This window comes from Glandiceps talaboti, chromosome 2 (assembly GCF_964340395.1).
Source record: "Glandiceps talaboti chromosome 2, keGlaTala1.1, whole genome shotgun sequence".
NCBI classification, from domain to species: Eukaryota; Metazoa; Hemichordata; class Enteropneusta; family Spengelidae; genus Glandiceps; species Glandiceps talaboti.
Genome location: NC_135550.1, coordinates 15,788,112 through 15,815,551, shown reverse-complemented (window position 1 = coordinate 15,815,551; position 27,440 = coordinate 15,788,112). Strand labels below are relative to the sequence as shown.

At 33.9% G+C, this 27,440-nt stretch overlaps 2 protein-coding genes across 2 annotated transcripts; both read left to right on the top strand.

The window, feature by feature from the left end:
* The first annotated feature begins 2,414 nt into the window (after positions 1–2,414).
* On the top strand, positions 2,415–10,004 carry LOC144444708 (neuroglobin-like). Its single transcript, XM_078134231.1, has 3 exons — positions 2,415–2,569; positions 8,729–8,963; positions 9,783–10,004. The coding sequence occupies exons 1-3, from the start codon at positions 2,415–2,417 to the stop codon at positions 10,002–10,004; spliced, it is 612 nt and encodes a 203-aa protein (XP_077990357.1).
* A 4,601-nt stretch (positions 10,005–14,605) lies between these two features.
* On the top strand, positions 14,606–26,795 carry LOC144453635 (neuroglobin-like). The gene is made up of 3 exons (XM_078144962.1): positions 14,606–14,806; positions 17,892–18,120; positions 25,490–26,795. The coding sequence occupies exons 1-3, from the start codon at positions 14,673–14,675 to the stop codon at positions 25,655–25,657; spliced, it is 531 nt and encodes a 176-aa protein (XP_078001088.1). The 5' UTR covers positions 14,606–14,672; the 3' UTR covers positions 25,658–26,795.
* Positions 26,796–27,440: the final 645 nt, after the last annotated feature.

Genomic DNA, 27,440 nt, shown 5'->3' with positions numbered 1-27,440 from the left:
TGATTTTCGAACATTTTCAAACATCTACAACAAAAGGGTACAAAAAACGAAACCTGTAAACCTACGACTAGGTAAGTTTTTACTCTATGAAGATTTCTTTTTCGGTCAGTACTTAGTGAGAAAACACTTTAGCTTTTTAATATTTTTTTTTTCAGCAACTACGATTAAATCCAATATCGGTAATGGTTCTTATAAAAGCAAGTCATGGATTTTGAAATATGGTGAAGTGTATGTTTCACTGAAGTGTTGTAAATCTGTCATCATTCATTGGAAATGTGCACTTAGATTAATAACACAGCAACAATAATGATATACACGTACGAATAACATCAAATTGTGTAACCATGTTACAGATATTTCAGATCCTAAATTAGAAGCATGGCTGCGAAAATTGGTAAAAACAATAATGGGCTTTACATGGAATGCACTGCTTCAGTGGTGGCGTTAGAGTGGTCAATACAATTTGGTTAATTCAAGAAAACAGGCCAGCTACAGATATGACGAACCGCTTAAGTCGAGTCATGGACTTGAGACGAGATATCAAAACTAGTCCGTATTGGTAAAGGGCAATGGTCTAGAATTTCTAACATATTGTTATATCATCATATTAATACAAGTTCCACTTCAGTTCTATGTTTGTACAAAGGTACAAGTGTGTAACGTTCTGAAACATTGGTTTCACGTGTCATTATATCTTACCCTTGGTTGTGATATATGACATGAACCATGTCATCGGTTTCATAGCATAGTTACATCCATCATGCATTATTAAGACAAACGGAAACAGGCAAAGTCATAAATTCTGTGCTATTTTTGTGAAGGAGGTGTGATGACGCATATTGTGGACTTTGCAAGGTACAAGCAAGTGTCAATTAACTGTAAAAAAAAATCTTATTCTTTTGAGCGCTCAAGGGCCGTTAAATACACACCCTCAATTACGAACACGTATACAATTACCAGCCTAAATGCATTTTCAAATTTCCAAATTAAAATGGTTTAGCAAACATATTTTACGTATTGTGTTCACACGCAATTTATTACATATACATGTGTACACATTTATAATAGCAAGACAACTTAATTAAATATTATGAAAGGGAGCAATATCATACTTAGTTCCTACTCTATAATGAACCCACACTGCCAATTTTGCACCTTGATTTTACTCCAGCAATGTTAAGTGTATGGTATTTTAATATTATATATCGGAGGACGATCTCAAAACTGGAATTTGCTTCTAAAATTTCGTCTTTGATACAAAAATGGAATGAAATGGTTGTGAAGGCAGGTTTAATTTTGCAATGTATTTTGAACAGCAAATGATGCAATGCATTTAAATAATACTCAAATAATACTCAAAGCTGATCATGAAATTGTAAATTAAATCTTTCAGCAAACATGAATCGTTTTTTTTAACATTTGGAATGTTAGCCTTGAAAACAAAATCAGTTTCATGATCTGTTCATAACAAATTGTTTATACAAATTAATCAGGCAGGCATATTGAAGGGCTAAAGCGTTACCTTTCTAACATAAAAGCCTCTTTTGTTGAAATTCAAAATCACCATAACGTAATATCATCTGTATCTCCGCTAAGATAGATATCTAACTCCAAATGCTTTGGTTCGTACGCCAGCTGTAACAAATTGATGCACTGTAATGTATAGCTTAAGGTGATGTCTATCTTTCTGCCAAAGCGTAAGCGTGTTGTGTAAATAGTAGAACACTCACTCATACAGTAAGATTCACTTTGAGCATTCGTAAGTACGATATCATCGCCTTTGAATTTACATATCACCTAGTTACATCAATGTGCTGTCAACACTGTTAATAAATATATACTTATTCAGTCTGCGTTTTGGAACGAACTATTATTGTCGACGATTATTTCGAGTACAGGACCCGATAATCTGTTCTCGTCCAAAAGAAAAAGTTGTTGTTTCCAGGTTGCCATATTGCTGCGACTCTAGTGGTCACCACAAGGGACCCGTACCATACGCACTGATTAGAAAATGTATCCGTAAATGAAGTAAAACTAAATTACTACCGATGCCTTTATCTTCTTTGACCCAATACATGAGTTGAGTGATTATATCATTACTTCATCTAGCTTTTGTTATGTTGATGCTATGTATATTTGACAAGCGTGGTGAATCTTTAACAATTTCCGACGTAGTGTAATTGTATGGCCAGGTCTAGGCAACGATGAGAGATAAAGCTCCTACTGGCGCATCACACATAAGTGTCTTTAGACTAAATCAGTCCACTTGATAGGCCCGAGCAGCCTGTGCACGTGTAAACCTACTGACTCATATGTACCCTTGACAGTCAGTCGTAAAACACAATATACATCAGAAGGGTTGTATACATGAGACCTCTTGAGTATCACCATATGCCAATGACCCATTCGACATAATGGGTAATAATCCGGTAAAGACTGTAAGATCGCGATCATTATCGATGCCTGCGGAAACACCGACGTTAACCAAAGAACACGAGAAACTTCTCGTCCAAACATGGCAGGGCATTCGAGGAGATTTAGAGCGAATAGGACTCTTGATGTTCACAGGGTGAGTAACCATGATAATACTTGTTGGAATAATTTAAATTCCGCATGCGTTTCCTGTAAGTGTAGCTTGTAAATATGAAGTGCATTCTTCATGTCGTGGACAGGATACACTAACATCCATCCGTTCAATTGGTGTCGATTTGAATTCCATTTACTCATTTTTTTTTACATGTACGCAAAGAATGGTTAGTGCATGGAAATTATTAATAGTGACTACATCGTATGGATAGGTTGTCATTAAACCAACAACATGCTGACGTGATTGACATGGATGTCCATCAGGTTTCACCAGGGAACATGAATGTAGACATATATATATGAATCGATTTGGAAAAACATACGTTTATATTTCTTGTCATATAAAACATGATGGATGGCCATATTTATGAACTTTATGCTGTAAATGTAGCAATTAATCATTCGACTATGTGGCTTTTATTGAATTGATAAGAGAATATGGATTCCCGTATGCAGCTCAATGAATCATTGTCAACATACAAAAAGTGTACATAAAGGTACAAAAAGGTGCTCAGCCTTAACCTACAGGATTCATTTAAGAGCTGAAAAATGACATAAACGTTCTATGAAATCTGTATCTTTTCACTCTGTTCGGATACTTACAAATGTAAATAAATGTTTTCGTTATTGCTGCTCTGTCAAATGGAACACACCCAATTGCATGTTTCTGATAGTGTTGCCCGCAATATCTAATCGATAATCAGATTATATTAAGGACCGTAACAGCTTGGTCTACACATTAAAATACGAGTATAGAGTATCACAGTGACTGGGTATTAAAGTTGCTTTGCGTGCAACATCAGTCATAACATAAGACAAAGAAAATATTGCAAGTACTTATCAGACATCGTTAATGATATGCCTTTGGGGTTGCCATCATATCTAGCAGTCATTCTACAGCGGCAGAACTGAAACTGATAACTTGCCCTGAAGGATGGCTGACTTACAGTTTGAAAATCATTATTCTCCTCGCACATTTTAGGTCGAAAATCGTGTTTTAGGTTTTAAATCTTATTAGGTGTAGAGTTGCAATCGCGAAATAACCGTTGATTGCATATCGACAAGGGTTGATTGATGAAACGAATTACCTTACAAATAATAGAACATATGGTACATATTCCGTCAATCACTTCTCAAAGAGCGTTCATTTTAAATTTACGAAATGCAGTTATTTGGCAAAATGGTAAGGACATTCATTACTCGATGTATCTGGTCATTTGTTCAAGTTTAACATTGTCTCCTTTCTCGGTGACAAATTACTTTTGCAAGGCAACTCGATGCCCTAAGCTTCGAAGACTTAATTATTTTAAAGCAAACGGATGGATCTACGTCTTGGTTAATGACCATTCCATTAGAAAACAAAGGCCACAGCTGCTACGTGACTACCTCTTGTCAAACAGCTTCAAAATGAGATTTATATAATTATTCAAGATACCATGATCATAATAGTTATTATGTCTTTATGCGCGCTTGTCAAATAGAACATTATTACGTTAACAAAATTGAATAGTACTGCGTATATTGGACGTTAATGAAATCTGAAGGAAGGCTACAGGTAGCTATTCACGAATTCAATATTATTATATTACATATTCTGTATCTGACCTCAGTCTTAGTGACTCTGTTCCAAAATGTAAATAATGCATAACATTGTTTATATGGCGCTTGCTTTTATTTTGGAGAGATGTTTAAAACTTTAATGTTCAGGGAGATTGATCCCCGAGGTGCGTTCTAGATAATAAAACTTATAGACTACGAGTCTTTCTTCTTTTCTATATACTCTATGTCTTACTGCCAGTTATCTTTAATGGTTATTCATTATAGATCCAAAACATGCGCAATGCATTGAGTTCAATAAAGCTTGAATAGTCTAATACTGTTTGAGAATATATATCATCATTTCATCCTGCTGTTCGCACTTTAAGAGATTTCTTTAACTGTAACGTATTCTATCGGGCTCACTTTAATCGACATTCTTGAAGTCAGTGCCCTGTATTTTGGAATTGAAAGAAACATTGTATGTCACCTACACCCTTCAGGTGCATATTCAGATACAATTATATCTTTTGTGTTTGATTTCTTTGACTATAGAGACACATCACATCAGGTATGACACCCCAAAACAAAGTAATTATATATTCTACTACTGTTTTGTGTATTTCACAATGGGTAACATATTGTTCTTTCTGTGTGCACTCATTTTCAACTATTCATATAATTATATACTTTCTTAAGCTTTAAGGTGAAATAAATTATTTCATAGCTTTTAAGGGTCTCTATAAAAACCCTAAAAGTCTATAAAGCATTGGTTAGTATTCTGTGAATTGACGAAATTTTGTTATGACTATTCATAGCATTATAGATCTTGCATAGGTCGACATGGTAGATATGGGCATGAGCAATTGTTTTGCAAATGAGATATATTTTACTAAATTGCTTCAAATTTGGTGAATGTCGATGCACAATGAAACTCGCAGTAACGTGTTACTTCTTCTAACACACCAATCACTAAACCCCTGGGGACATATCAATGTTGCTTAAAAGACGAGGTAACCTCCATAAGATATGTTTGAATTTAAATGACCTCGAATTTAGTATGGTACCGCCTTTCATGCGTATTCATTGCTTATATCCTTACCGTATATACCAACTTTTAGCGCTGTTTATATTGTCTGTAATATAGAAATGCAATATATATAGTTTTTGGCGTATGTCTGTCATAATGACCATGTGATTAGTTAAACCTTTCGCGGACAACATGGCACCTAAATTAAAGGCTAGCTTTCTCGGAAGATTACAACCACTCATTATACCATTTACGTATATATGCTGGGTTTTTTTTAAGTTATTATCAAACCTTAATTAATGGAATCGAACATCTGTTGACTATATCATATAATGACAGTGCCAATTAATAATATTCTGGACTAAATTAATTTACATTTTCTGCTAGTTTCGCTCGTACAGTTTATTGCTTTTGTTGAATGAATCACAGAAGACAATTTGCAATTTGTGCTTCTCTGGTACTCATATGATACCGTATGTTGTTTAACAATACATTTAATTATTATCAGTAGATTGTGATCAGGCGATGAAAGAAATGATCGATCTTAAATTAAATACACAATTCATGTTTTTAAGTATGTATTCCTTAAAACATACAAGTGATAGACTATGCGTATTTAGCATGATAATATAAGTAGAACACCTGCTCAAAACATTCATTGCATGTGCATAGCATTATTTTCCGTCACATCTTATTTACACGTGAACGATAGCACGAAAATAGTGATTGATATTCAACATCGTTGTGACCTCTATAAGGTTTTACAAATAACACGTCGCCAGATTACATGAAAATGAATACTTCAGAGAAAGAGTTGCCGGAGGTTGGTTTATGAACCAGACGTAACTTGACCCAACGGAGCAATTACCAACTTTAACTGCTCCTAGGTATAATGTTGAACGTCAGCAATGTCTAGATGAAGCACTTATTGAAATCTACTTTAGGGACAAACTGACATTTAATAATAGTATGGCACAGTTAGAGATAGATTTATATAAACAATCCACTTTGTCCAAACAGAAGCAGTGCTGGCATGGACATACAATATCTCGGGTTATACAAAGAACTTCAGACATTGAAAGCTATTGCCATTTTCACTTTACGAGCGGGTTTTTTTTTATCAAGCTCGACCGTTATGTAACGGTATTTATGCTTTGTATAATTATTGTATTATGCAATATGTACAAATGCAAAACAATACTGGGAAAAAAGATACACTACTATCGGAGCACACATTGACAAAATGAAAATATGAGTGACGACAGTTAACAATTGCTTAATAACATACATGCATTCAAAAGGATTTCAATATGCTTACATGGGATTATTATAATGATATTTTGCATTGGAAGATATAGAATTGTGAATTATATAGATCACATGGAAAAGATCTAAATAAACTCTTTACACTGAATGATAAACTCATAAATATGTTTCATAAAATCCTCGTTTAATTAGCAAGATACAAACATTGTCCTAAATATGTCACACAGTCAAGGAGTATATGAGATTCCAAATATATTGTAATATTATTATTTTTGTGACCGAGCATATAGAAAGGCAAAATTGTGATTTTATCAAACACAAAGGCAATCTGAATCCTCAACGCGTACATGTGGCCAACTGCACTATTGAAAGACTGGCGGTAAGATTTCGTCAACCAACCAAACTAAAAGAGGCCGTAAAAGAAGCCACATTCACACAGAAGAAGGCCCATTGTAGCTAAGATAGTAAGGTAACTCTAATAGATAAAGATGAAGGCAGAGTGTTCAAGTCCAAAAGTGCTTGTTGAGAACTAAAACAAGGCTCAGGCTCAAGAGTCCGGATGTACATCCAGAAAGTCTACTACTGAGGGTAGATGCCATTTCCCTGACAACATGTTTTCACAAACTACAGTAAGCATACGTCAATTATAGATGCCCTTTAGGCAATCTGACAAAGATACACTAAGACTATATAATTACAACATGTTGATGTATGCTATCAATAATGTAAGTTAAGTGGCCCTCTCTTACTTGATTTTAACTAGACTTCAACGACATTCCAATGTACATCTTCAGGGTGTTCCAATGTTATACACTAACTGGAATACAGAGTGATTGTGTCCGCATAAGCAATTTGCTGCTATCACCCAGTTGACTGTAATCTATCACATGCATTTTCACTATTTCTATTAGCTTGTGTCTATTAATATAGTTTGCAAACGGCAATTCTGTGATATGTAATATTAGATATGATTAACATTTCTTTTTCTACACAAGAGTTGTCAATAACCACACGGAGTAGTTTAGTTCAATAATGTATTGTATATGTTCTCAATAAATATCGCAGTTGCATGAATACTCGGCCTTCGATTGATTGAAGGCAATGATCAGAGTAGCCTGTTACTCTCACTGTTAATCGGTACTACTTGTTTTATGATGACTTGCGTGATTAAAACAACACCAAGGGGAATAAATAGGTATCCACTTTAAACTACCTTCTCACCAGAATATGTTTGGGGTCATTTTCATGATTGAATATTAATCGCATGTCATTATGTTATGTTTGCAATAATGATCATATTCATAAAGCTCTTGGATGCAATCTATGAATTGACCTGTCTTACTCCTCAAATACATTACAAAATATTTCACAATCATCGAAATCACACTCTTTAACCTGTCAGGAAGTCAGGTTTTACCTTCCGCATTAAAGGGATGGTTATTTTTATACATTTGTCTGTCTGTCTGTCTGTCTGTCTGTCTGTCTGTCTGTCTGTCTGTCTGTACGTCTGTCTGTACGTCTGTCTGTACGTCTGCTTGTCTGTGAACATGATATCTCAAAAACTTGAACAAAGCATTAATTCTAATGAAAATCTTCCTTATTGCCATGGCAGGAAATGTTTAGGGTTTGGTAAACTTCCTATGACTTGATGCATACATTGACGATGAAAAAGCTCCCAAGTCCTGAATAACAACCCTGCACATTTCATATAATTTGTGTATAAAATTTGATGATAACTAAGGATTGAAGAACATCAATATACGTAAAGCATTCTGTTTACATGTGATTAATTGAGCGTGCTCTCTGATTGTACGGACATTACTTGGCAATAATATAAAGCCAAAAAGTAGTTTAAACATCCGATTTGCTATTAATCTGAAACTTCTTCATAAGATTTGAATTTTTCATGAATCTGCTCCAGTCAAAGAAGGAATGAAAATGGGCACCTGGAAGGACGGAGATTATTTTGTCAAGAATATGTATAATCATGTGCACTTACATGGGTTTTCTTTATATTGATTACTTTCAAAGGGTTTTGAAATTATGGTGAAGCCTTATATATATATATAATAAATATATATAATATATATAGTATATATATATATATATATATATATATATATAATATATAAATATATTTTATATATATATATATATATATATATATATATATATATATATATATATATATATATATATATATATATATATATACATTGCATATAACATTGCATATAATATATAAAATATATATCTTGTTTACATCAGTTAGTGAACTCTTACATTTGTAACACTGTTATCTTCTTGCAGATTATTTGACCAGCATCCAGAAACAAAGAAATACTTCGGGCTACCGGGAATGCCGATAACAGAGCAAGACAAACAGAACATGATAAGAGTGAGAGAACATGGCCTCCGGTTTATGAATGTTGTCAGAGATCTTCTCACTCATATTGCAGAAAAAAATAGACCCAAAGTCGAACAGACGCTACGAGAACTTGGTAGGCGCCATTTGAGTTATGAGGCAGATGTTAATCTCATTGACGTGAGTATTACGCCATAAACTGTAAGAGTATCCTGTAGACATCAATTTAGTCAATGCCCCTTCAAATATGATTGCAATTTTCGTTATCAGGGACAAAATCAAATAATGCATGACGTGTATTACACTGTAAATATTACATGCTATTGTCACCGATGACATATATTATCCACACATTTCTAGGGGTTTCGATTTTTTATTTCCCTGCGTGTCTGCGCATCTGACCCACCGGGTAACACATTCAGGATTTTGACATTTAGTACTTAGATTATACTATCGGATAATATATCTGAAAAGGCCTACCAAAGGCTTCGTCGACGTCTTTGATGAACATTTTTAAGGGACTGATAAAAACGTATATAAATCATAAACCAACAATGTCCTATGTTCGTCAATTTCACATACACTTACTACTGTAACACTGGAACAAACCTATATTGGCACAATCAATTGCAGCACATAATGTGTAGGGGTAAAAACATTCGCATAGCCAGTTTTGCCTTTGCTGGTTCCAAATTACACGGGTGGGTAAACTGAAACACGTACACGAACGCGCAAATCTTGTTGAAAGATTTCAGCCATTCAAAAGGCAGCAACGAAACTCAAACATGCAGATTGCAAGGTGGTGACACTGACCGATTTACCACCATGTCTCCACTATATATGTATACATGTCTGTCTTGTAAATAGTTGTAGTATTTATTGAATATTACTCATAACAATCTCTCTCTCTCTCTCTCTCTCTCTCTCTCTCTCTCTCTCTCTCTCTCTCTCTCTCTCTCTCTCTCTCTCTCTCTCTCATAATTTAATTTCACCCTTCAGGTATTCGGTCAACAATTCATTATGTCCATAAAACCAACCTTAAGCAAATCATGGGATAGGAAAATAGAAGATGCTTGGATAAATCTCTTCAGGTATATCGCCTTTATGATGAAACAGGGCATGCTGGATGCTATCGCTGAAAGTGTGTCACAAAACATCGAATCAACACAATATGGCAGTCACGGGTCTTCTAGAAAACGTACCAATTCAAGTCAAATATGAATCATTCCTCAATATAGACTTTGATCACAAATGAAAGTAAAGTAGCGCCTTTGCTGTGATAATCTGCCTCCTTGTGAATCACTTGAGATTCTGATAAAAAAGGGAATCTCCTTAGAATTACAGATCACAGCACATGTACAGGTAATAATGTCGATTCTTTGGCTACCATTAATGTATACAATTACAGTATGTTGAATATTTGTTGAAGTTATAGACTGTGGACATAGTTCGTTATTCAGTGTATCATAATTGTCTCACCGTGATGCGATAAACAACGCTTGGTTGCATTCTTAGCTCAAGTTGAATTTGCAAAATCTGCGTATGCAGTTGCACTTCGGACACTGACCGGTCGTAGCCATCGAAATGAAAAATTGTTCATGCTTTCTTTTATAACTTTGACAAAAAATGATGGGTGCAGATATGTTCTCTCATGAAAGCAAATTGAGTATATGTAGAAAGCCATATTCATATTGGTATATACTTATCACAATGTATCGTCAGCTAAAAACTACTAATTTATATCCAGTAAAAATAACGTCCATCCTAATATTAGTGTCAATCCGTTGCATGTGATTTATATTCAGTCTGAGAGATTCAAAGTCCTGCAAATGTACTTTTTATTCGCTACATTTACTGGAACACTCTTTTTTATTGATGTTAACACAAGAGCAAAATAAAGATTCCTGTAGTGTACCCATACAATTACTGGTGAAGTGCAAACAACACTACTAAGGTGTTGATACATCCTATTTGATACACTATTTTTCAATCAATTTGTACCCCCAATACATCTAATACAACATAATGAAAGATGAACACTGCCGTAATCTTATTTCAACTTAGTCTTTCAATCAAGAACTGTGTTTTGTGTACTTCAGTAAATATTTCTGTAAGAGCCTCTAATATTAAGACATTTCGAAGTCAACATGGAAGTAAGTCCTCCTAAGGCAGACTCAGAGATTTATTCAACAGCAATTATCCTTGGTTACATTGTGAATAGCATTCTCGTGGATTTTTTTCAGTTATGTCAAGGTTTTAACTATTCTAACGAACACGGAAGGATGAGCATTTGAATAGATGGTCTCATTTGTATGTTCACTGGTTGAATGTTGACTATTAAAGGTTTACCGTTATACTATTATCAAAATCTTAGAAAACCTAACGTGCTGTACTATCTTAAACGTAATATGTATGTAAGTGAATGTGCCTTATTAAAGTGTGAATATATGTCATTGTCATTTGCACTTTCGATAAAAAGGCTTTGTCAATCAAAATGACATGGACAGTATAGGGTACACGTGAATACAATTTCATAGGTGCTTGTACGTTATGTCACAAAATGTGTGAATGTACTTTATTCCGTTGAAGGCGTCATAATGACAAATTGTTAATGCTTTATTCAAGGTCATCAGAAACCTAATCCCTCGGCGGACAAACCGTTTACTTCACACGCTTTGGCTCCTAATTTCAGTAAAGTGCCGGATGTGGAATTATCGTCTTTTTGATTATATTGCATTGGTCGAGGTCAAGGTGAAATGTGATAGTAATGTTATATGTGACTGTGTGATCTATAATCACCATTATTGACGAAAATATTTTCTGTAAGTTCGTTTCCAAAATGCTGTCGTCAGGCTGCTTAGAATTAAGAATAAAACAAATACATGCTGATTTGACTTGCAAAAAAGACCAAAACGTGAATACAACTTAACGTCTATTCATCGTAACAATGCTATTTGGTTTCAAATGTGACCTTTACGTTGAAAATCAACGGACTTATTCTCCAATCTCACCTGTAATTAGGTCAAAACACTTGTGTCTCTCAATATAGTAAACTGTGATTATGTACAAAATTTGGTTTTCAAATAATTACCTCTACCATGCAAACAAAATTATAAGCTTGTGCATCAAAGGTAATTGGAGTCCATAGAAGAAGGTAGTGATTGAATGAACATAGACATGAATGCACTAACCATTTATAAACACAGGTAGCTAAGCATATTTACGTACCACTCATCTATCCATCCATCCACACACACACACACACACACACACACACTTATACACTTATACATACATACATACATACATACATACATACATACATACACAGACAGACAGACAGACAGACAGACAGACAGACACGCACACGAACATACATACATACATACATACATACATACATACACACATACATACATACATACATTCTTTTTTATTGTGAATAGGTCTGATGTCCAGATTTGGATAAAGATACAATAAAGAATTATTATTATTATTATCATCATCATCATCATCACCATCATCATCATCATCATCGTCATCATCATCATCATCATCATCATCATCATCATCATTATTATTATTATTATTATTATTATTATTATTATTATTATTATTATTATTATTATTATTATTATTACATACTTAGCATACATACTTAGCATACATACTTAGCATACATATATAATTAGCACTCTTATATTTTCTTGAACAAGAACCTGACACTCCTTGCTTCCCTTCCTCTGTGATGTATTATGCCAATTGCGATGGTGTATGGATTTTACATTGAAGCGAACTTTGAAACGTATTTTAATACGTTTTAAAGTTACAGGTTGATTGACAGTTTTGACAGTGATTGTACTTACGAAACAGTATTTTGGAATGATTATTTTACTTACATAAGATGTTGCTAACGGTAATGATTTTATTTTGACAAACGACTTCTAACACATCTCTATATACATTGACGTCATACCTTAAGTAAAACTCGACACCACATTGGCCCAAGTCTATCGAGAAATCAACTGATCGATACGTTGTATTATGTATTCTTGCGTCATGAATTAGATATTCTTGCGTCATGAATCTAACAGTATTAATTCTATGCTGGTTTTATCATTCGAAAACAAAATGTTATTTTTGCAAAAACCGATGGAATTATAGCACTGTCGCCATTGGGCCCGCCTGCGCAGAATTGAGTTACGATTCGATTTGGAAATACTGTATCAGTACATAGCGCTAGTCGTTTATATCTGAAATAAACAGACGGTGGCACTTATTTGAAGGAATGGGAAAAGGCTAAGTATTACCTTAAGAAAATAATCACCGTGTAAGGAGAAGTAATCTAAACATTCGAAAACATTATGTTGCCTAGCTGTTAAGGAAAATTGACTGAATTACCTTAACTTGAATGACCCCCCCCCCCACCTATATCCCAGGCCTAATCACTGTATACGAAGTAGTTTACTTACAAAGGATTATTGAGATAGCTATGTGTGTTAACATTAGCTCAATCAGAATGTAATCACTCATGAGAATGAAATGTCTGTTGGCGATATATAAAATAGCTGTAAACACATTGTTGTAACATATTGCAAACGCAAAGCATATTGACACAGGATATGCGACTTGAAAAAGATGTAACTGATAACGAAAGCTGTTGACGCATGCTGACTGAAAACAAACTCACCACATACAGATTCCATATCTTTGCAATAATGCATTGTCTCGATCTATAACCGTACCTTTAAGATCAGTGAACATTTAAAATTTCATAAGTATCACTGCTTTTAACTAAAGTGGCACTCTTGCACCTGCGTGAGTTAATATGAAATATGCATTTCGTTGCTAGTATAGTTCTATATTATTTAGGCCCGTTGCTAGGTTTTTTTTTTAAAAAGACTATATTCTAATGTAATGTGTTAATGTACTTTTCAACCTAGCCCACCGTAAATTGAATCAATCAATCTAAAATATATATATATATGTTTATAGTATCATAATTTAATAATATACTGTTGTGAATGGGGTATATAGAAACTGGTCATTTATTATTCCTGATATATTTAAAATTGCATTCGTTGACAGATTAATCGCAACTGCGTCAGTTGGTTTAGGAATATTAGAATGATCTTTTCCGCTATCCCTTTTAATTGGTATTCACTCGCTTACTTCCACCATCGGTATTTTAGTATGTACTCTCCTTAAAGTTGCTTTACAACAAATTATAATGCCAGTTCTTCTACAGATTGTAAATATTATATCAATGTAATAAACTGATTTCTTTTGACTAGAAAGAAAAACATATTCCCACAAAAAACCATAGCCTGGAACGTTCACTTATTAATGAAATATCGCTTACTTGATACAATTGAATGCCAAAGGTCACTGTGTCATCATTTACAAATATGAACCTCCCTCTTTAAGGTTGGTCATATTGAAAGAAATAGACCAGTTAATATGCATTTCAGTGAAAAATGACGGATACATGTTATGTCATAAAATTACTAAACATGTATCAAATATAGTAAGTAGGCATGCAATCAATGGAAAACTATTTTGATTATTAGAACCTGGAAACATGGTGAGCAGGGCACTGCGAAGAAATAAAACTAGAGCAGCCATATGTAATAACAAATTGCGTGAAACACACTATGAGTACAATAAAAAGAGAAAATAACACGTTAAATTATCTTGAAATGGGTGGAGTTAACGCGTTTCCCAGGGTGCCATATGTCCATTGAACAGAATTTATACGGTGGTCTCTCATCAGTGATAATACTAATAGCATTTTGCAGCACGGTTCACTAATAACACGCCATCCACCCACACAGCATGTATGCGATGTAATATCGGGAGATATCGCACAGGGAATTCTTCGTCCATACGATGGGATGTCGGCTATCCTCCGTGTATGGGGAAAATAAACCTGTTTTGACGAAAGATCAAGCCCGGATACTTACCACGACATGGCACGAAATACACGGAGACTTGGAGAAAATAGGCCTCTTGATGTTTATGGGGTAAGTAGGTAGAAGGTTAATATACATTAAATAAAGTTGATTTGTGACGGCAAAGAATCTAACGGTGTTCGTAATAGTCGATGTTCACCTCGTGTTTACTGTAAGAGGCGTACAAGGTGATGAACACTTAGGGAACCACAGAAAATTACTTTGAGTTTATAGGAGATATCAGGTTTGCAATAGTATCTATTCAGTCTGTTTGGTTGGTTGGTGGGTGTAGTTTTGTATGCATAATATTTCAGTTTTACTTGTATCAATGTCTTACGTTATACGGAAAATAACCATGAAAATGGACTCCAGTTTCAACAGTTTGTCCTAGGGTAAAGGTAGGTATATATGAAAGTATACTTTGTTGATCCTACATTAAATTTACAGTACGCGACGGATATTCACGATGGGTCGGGTATGTATGTATGTATGTATGTATGTATGTATGTATGTATGTATGTATGTATGTATGTATGTATGTATGTATGTAGGTTGGAAGGTATATATATATATATATATATATATATATATATATATATATATATATATATATATATATATATATATATATATATATATATTACTGTGCTCTGCATGTCGTCGACAACCATCATATAGCGGTTTACTTCATGCAAAAAGAAATTGCTGTTTGCTTCCTCCAATTCCAATATATCTGTGGAAAGTAAAGTACGATACGTCATTGACTATTGAAGTATTTCCACACAACTTATGAGCTCTCTCATTGTAGCAAATAACCTCCCAGTGGTTACAAGTGTAGCAATGAAGCATGTTAGATCAATCGGTTAGAGGTAACCTCTATTTGAGAGCTTCATTACTAACTGATCAGTACATACTGGTTTGCCACAACAGTAGGGGTGTCAGTCGTAAATTTATTACCAGTCAGCTCCATATGGTATTTTGAAATTAGAAGAAATAAATTGTTCAATACAACCTGGCACAAATATTTCACCAAGCAACGAACGATAGCTCCTACGTAAAACCCACACACTACTGTATAATAACAATGTATCAGAACAGATTAAAGAACGCCCTTCATTCTACTATTGTATGCTTCCTTGCTAGCGTTTTCGTGATAATACACAAATGACATTTACATGCAAATAGTACAGTTGCTGATTAAGTTAAAGGAATGGTGTGAGTTTGTGACGGAGATTAACTGTGTGCACAATATGATATGTTACAAAGAGAGAGGGGAAATCACACGTAGAAGGTAACACGAAACGGTTACACAGTTCATGAGCTTTTCAGTTCTGTGGTATATTGCATTGCGGGGGTCACTGGGAATAATTATGTATGCCGCTGCAACAAACTGCTTTCATCGGACGTGATGTATTGAAATATTGGAGTTATTCATGAGTATGTTAATAGACAGCGCAGTTGACAACACATTAACTGTACGCAGTCATAACTATATTCAAATGATTTTCATTTTCAACGTTCTTCTTATGTATCTTGATTCTACACCCTGTCACAAATTAACCTTGTAGCTAAGACACATGTTCAAGGTGGTGCAAGGCAGACATTTTTATTTTTCATCTTCATTAAAACCATAAAAATAGGTCGAAGTAAAGTTAATAACGTCGCAGTCTCTTGGGGCTGTTCTTCCTCTGATCACTATTATCGGTGATTGAAAACAAATTTCACGCTAATATCATTTTCAGTTTTATATTAAACCGACCAGGTTTGTATCTGTGTATACCTGTAGGTGATTATTTTGTGTAGATATATCTCTGTGTGCTGATTTGAAGTTTAATCAAATAAATACCACAAGTTTATGAATTTATACAATAAAAAGATTAATTGATATCGAAAAGGGTGGATATTTCGCCGCCAGTTGAAGAACTGTTTGCGAGTACTGATTAAATGAAGTTCGTATTCTCAACGAATGAAAATAGAGTATCTGCGGTGAAACAGCTCTTTCGATGACGAAAATCAGTGTTGTATAAATTTGTAAGCGTAAATAGTTTTGCTTAAATACATCGATATACATCGGTAATACATGTGGCACTTTATGCGATGCAATGTGCGTGCATGTGGATGCACTATTCATCTTAAAATTGTTACAAGTTTATCTTAAAGTTGTGATTACATCATTGACGAATGCATGGGGGGGGAAAACAGAGCATTACTGTTATCGTCATTTGGTATGTATATACTGATTAATTGATATTGTCATACAGCTTCATAATGTTACCAACTCTCACGTCAGAGCGAATGACCTATATATGAACTTATTTATCTGATAATTTTAACCTTCCGCGAGGGGTTGTATATTAGTGATGAGAAGTATGTGTGTCTGTATGTGTGTCTGTCTGTCTCTGTTATCGTTTCCTCCAAAACGGCTGGATCAATTCGAATGACATTTGGTGCAGATATTCTATAGGGTAATGGCTAGAACTGATTTGGTTTTGGTAAATAACCATGAATATTGATGAGTTATTTACATAATTGAATGGTTTCGGTAATTAGGCAATATCGCAGGAATCCATACTTCAAATTCAATATAATTTGATCCATGCATTGAAGATAACAACGAACATATGTCATATAAGGTTGGCTAATTTAGCGTGTAGTTTTAATGACTTATTTTGATAAATAATGATTTTCAGTAATTAAGCTATAACTTAAGAATGCACACTTCAAATTCAATATAATTTGGCCATACTTCAAACATAAGAAAGGACACATGTCCCGAAAAGCTTGTTGGTGTAGCTTTTAGTGTTAATGAGTCTTTTGCATAATCAATGATTTTCAAAATTTCTTACATACATTCATGATACACATGTCTCATAAAGCTTACTGCTGTAACGCTTAGTTTTAATGAGTCATTTGTGTAATAAATGATTTTCAGTATTTAGGCTATATCTTGAGAATGCACCTGGTCCATTCAAATGTAATCTAGTTTGGTACATTCATTGATGGTAACAAAGTTCATTTACCATGTAACATACTTCAAATTCACTATAATTTGGAGCATAGTATGAACGATAATCTATAGACTTTGCCCTTACTGAAGCAAACAATAACAGTTGAACTTTGTATACTTATTTTTTATTCACCTTTCCAAAATCCCCAGAATGTTTGATAATCATCCAGAGACAAAGGAATTTTTTGGTCTAACGGGTGGTCCGATAACGTCAGATGATCCACAAGTGGTCCAAAAGATACAGGAACATGGTTTACGGTTCATGACCATAGCACGCAGACTGGTGCGAAATATAGACGAGAAGGACAAGTTTGAAACCATCTTGCTGGATTTGGGCCGACGACACAACAGCTACCACGCAGATATCAATCTAATTGATGTACGTAAACATGTATTTCTCTATTTTCTATTTAATCCAATACATCTCCGTATGCTAAGAGACATTTGGGATCTATAACTATGACGAAATCGTACGCATTAGCTAGAAGTTGCATAAATCTAATCTGTATGTTCTACTAAACACATCTGAAGTAGGTTAGAATGTTCTAAAAGTGTCGCTGTTTCATCAGAATGGGATCAGAATATAAACGTTACAGGGTATTTGACTACAGTTACGTGTAGTCTAAAACATTTTCTTCTAAACGTACTTTCATATCTTTCATTGGAATGTTATTAATAAGAATTATGTGGTACTATACTTAATAATGGCATTTAACAACTTCCAGTCTTCAATTGCAAAATGTATCATTTCTATATTTATCCGTGAGCTTAGACTACATTGGCAGGCCATCGACAATATTCTTTGACACATTGCCAAAACGTAATAAAATACACAACCTACTGTATAAGTCAACCTTAAAGTTACATTCTATTGAGATATAACGATATTTACCCTCTGATGCTGACTATATGACATTTAATATTTTTTCAGTCTATAAACGCGGCAGACGTTTAACCGATTTCATTCAAAAGACATCAACATTGAAGAAATGTATCAATCAATCAATATGAATTGTATTGAAATATGCCTCGAGGTTTTTAAATTTATGTCAGTGAAAAATTAGTCTTTCCATGATTGATATTCTCATCGGGGGTATGTTTTTTATGAGGAGGTGGAAGTAACCAAACAACAACTTACGAGTTAGGATTAAATAATCCATTAGGTAACATGGTGTTTTTTTCGTCACTTTGCAATACTTTGTATTAACACATTATAATAATAATAATAATAATAATAATAATAATAATAATAATAATAATAATAATAATAATAATAATAATAATAATAATAATAATAAACATTTATATAGCGCCATATATCCACGACAGTTAAAACGCTATTTTAAAAAAATGGGAACGTTACGATGATTTAAAATGATTTAAAGAGGTTTCGACTAAATCTAAACAAATGATTGGTAGAGTAATTCAGTTTAGATTACACACTGTAAATCTGGGTGAAAAGGTGCTTTTTCAACTTGCGTTTGAAAGTGTCAATTTCTGTGCATTGTCTGATGTGACATGGGAGATTGTTCCAAAGCTTCGGTGCAGCGTAGTAGAAAGCGCGATTTCCAAACAACTTTGATGCATTAAGACAGTAAAGGCACACATACTTGTATAAAATAATGCATTTTTCTTGTCTCGTCTGAGTTTGGATACGCAGTAGTGGTGTTTATTTGTTTCACAGGAAATTAAACAAAAAATTTCATATAACCGGAACGACCGTAGTGGAGGGAGTAATAAGTCCGACATTTTCATTTGTTTTGGGGTCGAAACAATATCTTTTAAAATAAAAACGATTAGAAAGATGAACAATCCAGACCTACCTTCCCTAATTTCTTAGGCCATGTTACCGTAAACGCACAATTATTTTTCTCCCCTTAGCAAGACGGATATGTTGAACATGCATAACAAAATATATGCCGCTGTTTACGAAATGGTACTCTTAAATCCTAAAGTCCACATTCATTCTAATCTTCGTATGTGAGTATGTAATATACGTAAGCTTAAAACAGTAACATCTCGCTTCAATTATTTTTGTTGTTTTCTTAATGGTAATAGAATTAAAATAAGAGATAAAGACGACTGTAACGAAGGTCACATAGTAATTATCCTTTTCTAAGTCTCAGCGACGATCTGCATAATCTATATATTGAATACATTCGCTGCAATTTCCTATTAAAACAGACAAGCATAGGTGGAACAACTATCAGAGCCAATAAAAAAATCACTGGATTTCCCCCTATATGATATTAGAAGTATATGCATGGAAAGCATAATGAGGTGGAGCCAGCATTAAGCATACGTTGAACAGATAGACTGCACTGATTTTGCTCCTGCTTGTGTTTTAACTCAGTGTGTTGTTAGTGTTCTTCTGTTACTTCACTGTCACTGTACCGTAGAGTTTGTTGTTTAATTTTGTGTTGGTGTTAGTGTTATTGTTGGTAGTAGATATTGTGATGCATATGTACATGGTCACATTGATCGGTTGTCACTTGCAACGTGGTATTAGTACATACATTGGATTTCAAAAGAGAAAATGTCATTAGTTTAATAGTTGGCTTTGGATTCTAATTCTGATTCTGATTCTGATTATGAAAATCACCTAAGGTTTTAACGTATATTACAATCACTTTATCAGTGGAGAGGTATACAATTTATGATTCATCTCCTTTCATTTTTAACGATCTTTCCTCTCATGTTGTCATTGATAGATAAATTGTAAACCCCTAAGATGAATTCCATACATCAAACAAAATACCCTCGGGCTGACAAGTATGTCCCTGACCTGTCCGTTAAATCACATTTTCAAAATTATTAATCTATGCCGTGTTAACCTCAAATACAGTAATTTCTACGGGGAATTAAAACAAAGGCTGGGATGACAGCAGTACCATATTTGTATTGTTTTGTGTGCGTTCTTCATATCCTACAATGCATTGTATACGTGCATACAAGGTTTCATTGACTGACCTTGAATGTGAACCTTGTTTACTCGTTGCTCTTTTGAAATGTTATGGAAACCACGATGCATGTGATGACGATAAGAATAGATTACAGATGAAATGTCTAACATCGTGCAATACTGCATCTAAAAATAGTTGAGTCAATATTACGGTACTTGTAGATAATGTGTATAATCTGTAAAAGAATGCGACTTAATTTTAAAATACGGTACGTATTTTTTGATCTTGTCAGCTCTTCTCATATTTCATTGGATTATTGATTAATCGATCAATCAAAAAACCGTATGATACAATCATTACTTACAAGAATCGTTATCATTTTAAAAACTAGTCAGTTATTAACGTATTATTCAACTACTTGTAGTTTCTCTTTCGCAAGGAAGGGTTATGTCATCTTTGTCTGTCTGTCTGTCTGTCTGTCTGTCTGTCTGTCTGTCTGTCTGTCTGTCTGTCTGTCTATGGACACGATATCCCAAACGAATTTACGAAGTTTTAGTGAACATTCATATGAATAATAATTTTGTTCAATTTGCATAAATAACAAATTTCGATAATCAGGCAATATCTTAAGAATGTAAATGTAACATGATTCAATCGGTACATCCATTTATACTAATAAAGTCTTATAAATGCTGTTGAATAATGTAACTAGTCATATTGAGAATGAAATCTTCAAATTCATTTGCATAATTAATTATATTCAGTTTAGATATACATCTTGTAGGCTGGCTAGGAACTTTACATAACATGAATGATATAGTGATGACACTATGACATACATATATGATGAATGTAACTTGCATTCTTCTCACGAATTTGCATAATCAAAGTTAATCTGTTAGATGATATATCATCATTTTTATCTTACAATTCGTTGTAAATTTACGATTGGTGTAGCTTGCATATCAAATCAAATCAATGTAAATTGCATGGGTAATGAGATTTGCCAGTTAAGTCCACATCTCATCTCGTTTTGTTCAGAATACCATCTAATGTTAGAGAAGATATAGCTTGCTTTCCTCAGTACTGTACTACATGTGTGTGTGTGTGTGTGTGTGTGTGTGTGTGTGTCAGGCAAAGCGTGGATGAACAACCAATCACACGTTTACCTTTCTTATCATTACGTAGGGCGCTCAGTTTACGTCTGATATCCTTTTATCGAAGGTTATTTGCTTACGACATAAAATCACATATTTCCAATTGAATATGTACATATTTGTGTGTTCTTTTAAAAGAACGACTAGAGTAATCTAATCGAAATATCTCCTAAAGGATAGCAAGACATTTCTAGGATCCAGATATAGCAAATATGGCTCGTTAATTTTGCAACAAGTTCGAAGAGTTTCTCAGAAAGGAAAAAGAACGTAATTAGTATAACACATACGTGCCAATGGTATCACATCGTTGATATCACTGAGAGTTGCATCCAAATCTACCATGCCAAGTTATCCAAGAGTAATGAAAAAACATCGCCTTTTATTTAACCCTTCAAAACATAGCATAATACGATCCCAGATGTACCACTAATAACATCTAGACAAGAGGCAAAACTATTCATGAGTTGATTTTAGAGGCATCGTTAGGGCCTCGAACAATTTGTGTCTGTAGTAGAATGCTTAACACAGTACGTGATGTTCAGAACTTTCAGCTCCTTTCCTAAAAAACATTAAGTTATCAATTCGAAAAAAGAAAACTCATTTAAAGTTTACATCTATCGAATCTTGTGGATTGAGCCATATAATACGTCAGCCAGACTACTAAAGTAATGAGACTTCGGTTTAATCAATTCTATTTACGGTAACAGTAGAGACATAGCTATCATATGGAGAAACATTCAAACAACCCTACAATAACAGAGTCATGTTGACAGATAAAGAACACACAGTAAGAGAAAAGTAATTGGATAGAAAGCTATGAACTTTCTTACTAAGATGACTAGATGCCATCTTCCTAAACTAGTGAATAAACTTGTTTTATGAATACAACATATATGCTTATCTGTAATACATATTTTCCCATGTGAATTCGTCCTTCGATTGACTTGTATGAACGTTGTGTGTCAGAGTTTGTCATTGTGCGATGCGATTCAGTACACTGCATTTAATAATCCAAGAATTCAATTGTATATACTTGTACATGTGTAAGTGCCTGTGCCTGTGTACATACTGATACTCAGTGTATCATACAAGTTTCCGATCACTGCTCTGTATATACCCTCTAGCTGTACATCAGAATCGGTCTCCATGACGTCGTTAAAATAGAAATCAGTTATAGCTTACATACCATAGGGCATATAAAACTTTACCGAGTGATATAAGTCAACCATGTCGATGAAACGAAGCAGATGATAATAATTCAACTAGAAATTGAATAGTTTAACTTGGCTCATATGTCAGTGACGATATTCAAATGTTCAATTATTCTACACACCACTCTATTACTTTCTTTCTAAAAATAAAAATAAAAATAAAATTGTAAACAAACTCTTTCTCGAGATTAATTTCCAGACATCCCCCTTTTTGAAATTTAAGGCCGCAACTCGTTATCCATTTTATACGCACAGCTAAAAACCAAGAGAGTGGTCACTGACAGTTGTGTTCTATGATCAATAAAATGTGTAATCATGTCCGTTGCCATATTGCTTCATTGGAAGCATGGTCGAACATCTTAGCCATATAGGTGTAATAACTTCTCTTATCATATACCTCTGCCCAGATCAAACGTGAAGTATCACTTATAATATGGGATGTAAGACGTCGTGATATTAGCGTTTAAACGTCATCAGAAAATGCCTTTCTGATTGGACAAGACACGGCGATTTTGAACATAATCAAATAAAATGGTGGCCGATCTTCGACATTAATATTCTTGGGTATGCCCACAAAACTGAGACACCTTTCAAAACATGGACATTGTGACGAAATATCCATAACCCAACTGATATATACGATCGTACATTAAAATACGAATTCATAACATACTGTACAGGTACGTACAGTTTACAATGGTGTCGCTAACATGGCTGTAGGCCATCCTCTAAAACTTATGTGTACACTACAGCTCAGACCATAATGTTTGGTGATCTCAGTGAGCTACATGTACACCACATATACAATAACGTACTCAGCAGATGTTATGGCGAATGCAGAGGTGATATCGGGTAATGACCTCATAACATGACGTATGCCTATGGTAAAATGTTATGTTATGTTATATATATATATATATATATATATATATATATATATATATATATATATATATATATATATATATATATATATATATATATATATATATATATATATATATATATACATATATACATAAACATGAAAGAAGACGAGTCTGATATTACATTGTGGATTTACACTACGGACCGTTTCACCAGAAGGATCGTCGGGTGTAATAGTGTGGGTTAATAGTATTCGTTAGCTATACATTCTGCTTTATGTACATAAGTTATGTGTGTTCACTGACGGCTATGTGTACACAAAAAATGACAACAAAGGTTACGTATTATTAAGTAAGAACTTGTTAGCGTGCCGGCATTTACTGATTAATTCAGTTCTGTTTTTTTTTTGTGTACACATAGCCGTCAGTGAACACACATAAGCTAACGAATACTATTAAACCACACTATTACACCCGACGATCCTTCTGGTGAAACGGTCCGTAGTGTAAATCCACAATGTAATATCAAACTCGTCTTCTTTCATTTTTATGTATGATAGCTCTCCATGATGATCGAGCACTCTACTTGGCGATAGAAGAATGAAATTATATGTATATATATATATATATATATATATAGGAATAGAAAGGTACACACCAGTTGACGCGTTAGTTCGGCTGGCTATAGCACTTTGGTTAGTATTCAGGGGCGTGGATTCGAATCCTACACGTGTCATTTTTCTTTCCTCAATATATATATATATATATATATATATATATATATATATATATATATATATATATATATATATATATATATATATATATATATATTGAGGGTAGAAAAAAATCAAATAGGGTTTTTCGTCTCCACAAGCCTGTTTCGTGAGTAAATCACTCGTCAGGAGATGCTGATGTACTGAATATACCTCGTATAAATCGTGTGGTGTAAGGCGGGTTTTACCTAGGGTGTTGAGTGGTGCTTTTGTTTGTACAAAAGGTGTTAATTATGGCGGTGTGCGATGGGGTCAGGTGTTGCACAACAATGTTTTATTTCTATGACGACAAGAGGATACAAGTACATTTCGTTGCACCACTCAACACCCTTGGTAAAACACGTCTTACATTACACGATTTATACGAGGTATATCCAGTACATCAGCATCTCCTGATCATGACGAGTGATTTACTCACGAAACAGGCTTGTAGAGATGAAAAACTCTACTTGATTTTCTTCTACCCTCAACATATACTCCGCTCTGCGTGCAGACGTATCGAGCACTGTGCTACGGATAATTCTTACCACTGACTTCATATATATATATATATGAAGGGTCTATAGCATATAATTTGGGTCAAATTTTCAAAACCTGTATATATATATACATATATATATATATATATATATATATATATATATATATATATATATATATATATATATATATATATATATATATATATATATATATATATATAACTCGGTGAGTATCAAACTGCTAAGACAGTGCTCTATACCGCAGTGGCAGAGCGTAATAGTTTTATATATATATATATCCACCTTCTAATATTGATATTGTCTTCTTTTTATTTATTCTGTTTCCACAACAGACGTTTGGCCAGCAGTTTTTAACGTCTATACAGCCTACACTGAAAAATAACTGGAATCCAGCAGTAGAAGATGCATGGAAACAGCTTTTTAAGTGCATTGCATATACAATGAAAAAGGGAATTATTGAAGCTGCTACTGAAGAACATGACGAAGACCTGTTGGAATAACCTGAATCACACTTGCCCTGATTTTTACATCTTTTTTGCTACACCGTGGGGAAGATTTTGTAATACTGAGAGTCAATTGATCAATTAATTTATTTTATATAATACAGAAATGTTGATAACATAACGTAAAGGAAAGGACCAAGTGTTATAAGAAACGGGGATGTATACTATTTTAAGAGAACTGACACAGCCTGTATAATCGTTATTGCCCCCATCAAACGCACAATAAGTGAGTTTTTAATGTTATAGCTGTTCCGGAGGCTTGGAGGTTTATAGCCAATGACTTGACAAAGGAAAAAATATATATAACACGACAGAGCATAATTTTGCAATTGCCAATGGTAATTTCTGCTCATTCAGAGAAAAAGGGAAAGTCTATCTCTTGATTATACCAGCATTTTGTTTAGTAATCATTTTTTGTCTTCATACTTGTAGTGTACACATTGTGCCTTGTCGCCTACTCACTCCGATAATTACTTAAAAAATTGATACTTCCCTGACATATCCCACGTGTAACGGAAAACATATTTCACTTGATTTCCCAAGGGTTCTTGATTATTTGATTTTAAGAGCTTTGAAACTATTAGTAATGCTCTATTAATGAAGACAATACACAGTATTTATAGTTTATTAATACTTTCTATGCATGTATTGCTCTTCCCTTTTGCTTCCCTCGGGTTCCGGTAATTCAAAGAAATTCGTCTTTAAATATAAGGGGGAGGTCTATTCTTTAAAAAATAATATCATTTTTAGGACCGTCAAGAAACGAGGGGGAAGCTGCAGTAACCTATATTTTCATATTGTTGAACTCAAATGTGAACAACGTTTGTATATTTTAATGCATCAGTGTGCATGCAGTCAGTTATAACCACATTTGTACAAATTAGCAAATCTTAAATAAAAAAATAAAAGTATGGATATTCTATTCATCTAACCGGTGAAGTTGTTTCGTGTTTGGATACAAATGTACTGAAGAAACTAACTTTCAGATTTGAATGACTAACTTTATGTTCTCAAATGTACCTTAGAACTCCAATCAAATGTATCAAACCCGAAATGTGATGTGTTTTACTGCCAAACCCAATTTAGATATAGGTCATTTACCGTCAGTCGTAAACTTTACAAAATCTCCTATTTTGATCACTTATTAGGATACAAACATGAAATAATTTTTTTTCAAAGTGTGTATAGTGCGAAAAAAAGAATGATTACATTGAGTATTACTAATTCAATAACACAAATGTATTAATTGAATAATCATACCACTGTTTTTACTATTGTGCATTTCTAAGAATGGTAAAGGTTTGATACTTGATGTTCAGACCCTTTGAGTTCTGTTACTGTTTATGTTGGATGAGGTCTAATGTTTCATAGATCCATCCTGTCCTAACAGTCTTACAATACCACTATCGATGCAATTGAGTAACAAAGACACCAAAAGGACGAATAGTGTAATAAATATAATGATATGAAATTGATTTTCAAGCATCGCTGATATTTCTTGTATTTCATAACCTTGATTTAACCGGGTATTTCACAGTAAACATAGTAGAAGTCATAAAACAAGCAAGAGCATTAAGAAGTACTGACAAAGTCCGATTATTGGCTACCTTAGTAAGAGTACTAGTAGATTTAATGATCGAATCAAATGTTTACTTTCGCAATTGATACATACATACATACATACATACATACATACATACATACATACATACATACATACATACATCCGGAGGCAGGTACCTCAACATGAAAAAAATATAATCATCATAGCAATCGTCGA

Excerpts from the sequence above, each read along its gene's own strand:
- LOC144444708 (XM_078134231.1), top strand. The coding sequence starts at position 2,415 with ATGGGTAATAATCCGGTAAAGACTGTAAGATCGCGATCATTATCGATG. Across the intron at positions 2,570-8,728 it reads GGACTCTTGATGTTCACAGG|ATTATTTGACCAGCATCCAG; the intron begins GTGAGTAACCAT and ends ATCTTCTTGCAG. Across the intron at positions 8,964-9,782 it reads CAGATGTTAATCTCATTGAC|GTATTCGGTCAACAATTCAT; the intron begins GTGAGTATTACG and ends TTCACCCTTCAG.
- LOC144453635 (XM_078144962.1), top strand. The coding sequence starts at position 14,673 with ATGGGATGTCGGCTATCCTCCGTGTATGGGGAAAATAAACCTGTTTTG. Across the intron at positions 14,807-17,891 it reads GGCCTCTTGATGTTTATGGG|AATGTTTGATAATCATCCAG; the intron begins GTAAGTAGGTAG and ends CAAAATCCCCAG. Across the intron at positions 18,121-25,489 it reads CAGATATCAATCTAATTGAT|ACGTTTGGCCAGCAGTTTTT; the intron begins GTACGTAAACAT and ends TTTCCACAACAG.